Source organism: Nestor notabilis, unplaced genomic scaffold (assembly GCF_000696875.1).
Source record: "Nestor notabilis isolate BGI_N333 unplaced genomic scaffold, ASM69687v1 scaffold4760, whole genome shotgun sequence".
In the NCBI taxonomy this organism is placed as follows: Eukaryota; Metazoa; Chordata; class Aves; order Psittaciformes; family Psittacidae; genus Nestor; species Nestor notabilis.
The window spans coordinates 4,390-5,651 of record NW_009912301.1 but is presented as its reverse complement, the minus strand read 5'-3'; the positions used below and the strand labels follow the sequence as shown (position 1 = coordinate 5,651).

The following is a 1,262-nucleotide window of genomic DNA, read 5'->3' as shown; positions in this document are numbered from 1 at the left end:
AAGGCGTACTTGGAGTTGAGGACGCGGGCGATCCCTTCCTCCGTGCTCTTCACGAAGACGCTGGGCTGCTTGGACTGCATGTAGTTCCACATGCGCTGGTAGGTCTGGTACCGCGAGTTCTGCGGTGAAACCGGGGGGGGACACGGTGAGGGGGGCAGCGGGGTTGGGATGAGGTGGTCTAGGTGGGGATGGGTTGGGTTGGATGGGTTGGGTTGAGATAGGTTGATCTAGGTTGGGTTGGATGGGATGGGATGGGTTGATCTAGGTTGGGTTGGGTTGGATGGGTTGGGATGGGTTGTGTTGAGATGGGTTGATCTAGGTTGAGATGAGTTAGATGGGTTGATCTAGGTTGAGATGAGTTAGATGGGTTGATCTAGGTTGAGATGAGTTAGATGGGTTGATCTAGGTTGAGATGAGTTAGATGGGTTGATCTAGGTTGAGATGAGTTAGATGGGTTGATCTAGGTTGAGATGAGTTAGATGGGTTGATCTAGGTTGAGATGAGTTAGATGGGTTGATCTACATTGGGTTGGCTTGGATGGGTTGAGATGGGTTGGGTTGGATGGGTTGGGATGGGTTGATCTAGGTTGGGTTGGGTTGGATGGGTTGGGTTGGATGAGTTGATCTAGGTTGGGTTGATCTAAGTTGGGTTGGGTTAGATGGGTTGGGTTGGATGGGTTGATCTAGGTTGGGTTGGGTTGGGATGGGTTGATCTAGGTTGGGTTGGGTTGGACGGGTTGGGTTGCTTTGGATGGGTTTGGTTGAGATGGGTTGATCTAGGTTGAGTTGGATTAGATGGGTTGATCTAGGTTGCGTTGGGTTGGATGGGTTGGGTTAAGCCAAGTTGGGTTGAGATGGTTTGAGTTGGATGGGGTGGATGGATTGGGTTGGATGGGTTGGTCTAGGTTGGGGTGGATGGATTGGGTTGGCTGGGTTGATCTAGGTTGGGTTGGGTTGGATGGGTTGGGATGGGTTGGGTTGGATGGGGTTGGGTTGAGCCAAGTTGGGTTGGATTAATCTAGGTTGGGTTGGGTTGAGATGGGTTGAGTTGGAAAGGTTGGGTTGATCCAGGTAGGGCTGGATGTGTTGGGTTGATCCAGGTTGGGTTGCATGAGATGGGTTGAGCTAGATGAGATGGGTTGGATTGAGTTGGGTTGATCCATGTTGGCTTGGATGAGATGGATTGATCCAGGTTGGGTTGGATGAGATGAGTTGATCCAGGTTGTGTTGAGCTGGATGCATTGGGTTGATCCAGGGTGGGTT

General features: G+C 51.3%; 1 protein-coding gene across 1 annotated transcript in view; it reads right to left on the bottom strand.

Moving 5' to 3' along the window:
• Positions 1–5: 5 nt before the first annotated feature.
• The window catches only part of LOC104408990 (glutamate receptor ionotropic, kainate 5-like), a gene marked incomplete at both ends in the record, with an annotated part of 5,225 nt that continues 3,968 nt past the window's right edge, over positions 6–1,262 (bottom strand). Inside the window, one exon of the mRNA XM_010018750.1 lies at positions 6–119. Coding sequence (XP_010017052.1) covers positions 6–119 — 114 coding nt within the window. The remainder of the gene's footprint in view (positions 120–1,262) is intronic.